This window comes from Condylura cristata, unplaced genomic scaffold (genome assembly GCF_000260355.1).
Source record: "Condylura cristata isolate star-nosed mole 26May11 unplaced genomic scaffold, ConCri1.0 scaffold00054, whole genome shotgun sequence".
Classification (NCBI taxonomy): domain Eukaryota; kingdom Metazoa; phylum Chordata; class Mammalia; order Eulipotyphla; family Talpidae; genus Condylura; species Condylura cristata.
In genome coordinates, this window is record NW_004567155.1 from 174,496 (window position 1) to 177,524 (window position 3,029).

The 3,029-nt window shown below is 70.7% G+C and overlaps 1 protein-coding gene across 1 annotated transcript in view; it reads left to right on the forward strand.

The window, feature by feature from the left end:
- Positions 1–3,029, forward strand: part of CCND1 (cyclin D1) — a 5,783-nt gene that overhangs the window by 2,090 nt on the left and 664 nt on the right. Inside the window, exons 2-3 of the mRNA XM_004695082.2 lie at positions 392–598; positions 2,526–2,674. Of these exons, the coding sequence (XP_004695139.1) occupies positions 392–598; positions 2,526–2,674 (356 nt within the window). The remainder of the gene's footprint in view (positions 1–391; positions 599–2,525; positions 2,675–3,029) is intronic.

Genomic DNA, 3,029 nt, shown 5'->3' on the forward strand with positions numbered 1-3,029 from the left:
CCGAGTCCCCGAGGGAGGGCGGCTACGCGGCTGGGGACCCCTGCCCACCACCGCGGCGGCGGCTGCGGCTCCCTCCGGTCTGCTGCCCTGCAGCAACCGAGAAGTGGGCGGCGGGCGCCGCCTAGCGGCCGCGTGCGCGAGCGCATCTTGGGCTCCGCGTTCCCTTTGCGGAGAGGCTCTTCCCCCCGCCGGGTCTCCCCCAGCCGGTCTCCCCCCGCTGGGTCTCCCCCAGCCCGGTCTCCCCCAGCGCTGTCCCCCACCTTCCCGGCCCACCTTCTGCGTTGACCTGCGATCCCAAGGTGTCCCCTACCTCCCTCCCGGCCTCCCAACAACCCCTCTCCCTCCTCTTCAGTCATCTGTGTCTCACTGGGCAGCCCCCCACCCCCCCAAGGGCTGCCCCGTCCCTCTCTTTATGCTTGCTCACCCCCTTTTCTGCAGCAAATGGAGCTGCTCCTGGTGAACAAGCTCAAGTGGAACCTGGCGGCCATGACCTCCCATGATTTCATCGAGCACTTCCTCTCCAACATGCCGGTGGCCGAGGACAACAAACAGATCATCCGCAAACACGCGCAGACCTTCGTCGCCCTGTGTGCCACAGGTAGGCGGCCGGCGCCGGGCACGCTGGGTCCCCGTCTGAAGACGCTGAGGGGCCCCCCTGCGCCGTGCAGGAGGCTTGAGTGTTTTGACGGGGAGCCCAGACTGCACTCCCCTCACAGGCTGGTGGCCGCTTGGTGAAAGAGGTCACCCTGGTGGCCACGCCTGCGTCCCACCTTCTGGCCCCGCTGGCCTCTCCCAGGCCTGGCCACCTGCCAGGGGTCCTACCCCCGGGGTGGGGGGACGCTCAGCCTGCAGGCGCTGGGGTGCAGAGACTGGCCGCAGGCCCACACCCACGCTGCCCCCGAGCCCGCAGGTCTTGGGGCCCAGAAACCTGGAGGGCCCGAGTGGGGCCGCACTCCCGCCCAGCTCCGCTGTGGCTGCCTCCCCTGGGGCGGGCCTCGCGCTGGGGTCACACCTCCGACGGGTGACATTGGGCTTGCTGGGCCAGACCGGAGGCTGGCTGGCGTCGGGGTGACGTAGTCAGGGGAGGCTCCCGCTTACTCCCACCTGCTCAGAGTGAGCCCAGTCTCCAAGATAGGCATGGGTGGGGGAGTGGCATCCTCCCCCTGATGGGCGTGAGTGGGGATGGCCCCGCCTCAGGCCTCTGCCCCCAGGCCTGGCCCTGGGATTGCCGGGGAGCCTCTGACCCCCATCCTCCAGGGCCAGCCCTGCAGGTAGCTAGGGAGGCCTGGGTGCCTCAGGTCAGAGTTCCCTGGAGAGCGAGCCAGCCTTACCCGGAGCTGAGCACAGTGCAGAGATGGCGGGGATGGGGCGAGGCGGGCTCCCTGCACGCCTGCGCTGGACGCCCGGTGGCCTGGTGCCCCCCCCAGGACAGGCTGGAGGCTGCCCAGCCAGCCCTGTCACCAGAGCTCCCGGGGATCAGAGTGACAGCGAGAGCCCAGGACAGGGCTGCAGGGCTTGGGCTCGAGCAGACGCCCTCCTAGGCCGAGTTTACCCCAGCTGGCTGGGCTCCCCCTCCTGCACCTGCTTGCGGGTGCCCGAGGGGCTGCCTGGGGCTGGATTAGCCCCGGCCCCTAGGGGGTGGGGCAGCCTGTGCCCATGGGTGCAAGTGCAGGTCACTGATGGGCAGCGGCGATGCCACCCGACCCTGGTGGCCACATTGGCTGTGGCCCTCAACTCTACCATGGGAGCCCTGAGCCCCGAGCTGCATGTGTGAGCCCCCGCTGCCCGGCTGCCCGCCCCGGGGACGCTGGGCACAGACCCAGCCTGGCCCAACTGCCCCTCGGTGCGCTGCCCTCTAGGTGGGGTCCCCAGTTTGTCTCAGGGAGCCTGCACTCACCGCCTTGCCCTCAGACCCCCCTCACCTGGGGAGGGGCGCCCTGGCGGTGTTCCTGCCAGCCCTCAGCGGCCAGCAGCCAGCTTGTCCCCTGCAGCGGCTACTTGGCTTCCTGCCCTGGCCCACAGGAGCCTCTAGACCAATGGGCCAAGTGACAGACAGCCCTTACGAATCCCGATGCACCGTCTGCCCGGCGCTGGAAGCGGGGACCCTCTCCTAGCACCCCCGTGCAGGATGAGGAGGTGGGGCTGAGCCATGCTGAGGCTGGACCCAAACTACCTAAATGCCTCCTTGCCAGGAAGCAGATGACCTGCCCGTGGGGGGAGAGGGGCGTCCGGGCGCCACTAGCCCTGCAGCCGCCACTAGCCCTGCAGCCACTAGCCCTGCAGCCGTGCTGTTCCCACTGGCGCGTGCCCACTGCGCCCCCTGCAGGCCCGCGGCTGCGCTGCGCCCGTGCCGGGGGAGGGGCGCCTGGACACTGCCGGCCCGCCCGTGCCTTGTGTGCCCCTGTCCACGCGCGGCCGCCCTCCCCCGTGGGCCAGGCCTGGGCAGGCGCCCTCCCGCACGTCCTCTGCGACACTGGCGCAGCGAGGGGCGCGACCCCGGCTCACAGCTCCCCCCTGTGCCGCAGACGTGAAGTTCATCTCCCACCCGCCGTCCATGGTGGCCGCGGGCAGCGTGGTGGCCGCCGTGCAGGGCCTGCACCTGGGGAGCTCCGGCAGCCTGCTGTCCTGCCACCACCTCACAGGCTTCCTGTCCAAGGTCATCAAGTGCGACCCGGTAAGCGACCTCTGTGCAGCGACCAGCTAAGGAGGGGGCAGGGCGAGGCCCAGGGAGGGGGTCCCGGGGGGCCCCTAAGAGGACAGGGCCCTGCCAGCTGAGGTGTCTGGGCGGCCAGGGGACCCGGGCCAGAGCCTCCCGGTCTGGGTGGCCGGTGACGCCACCACCCAAGCCTTTTCCTAAAAATGCTGCTCTGGCGGGTTCAGTCTGCGGGAGAGCGGCAGCAACCACCGCCAGTGTCCGGCACTGACCACTCAGACCCAGGCGAGCGGCGCTGCTGGGCCCGGGCGGCCTGTCGCCCGGCCAGTGCCTCGGGCGGGACAGGGCAGGCGAGCTGGCGGGAGAAGGGGCGGGG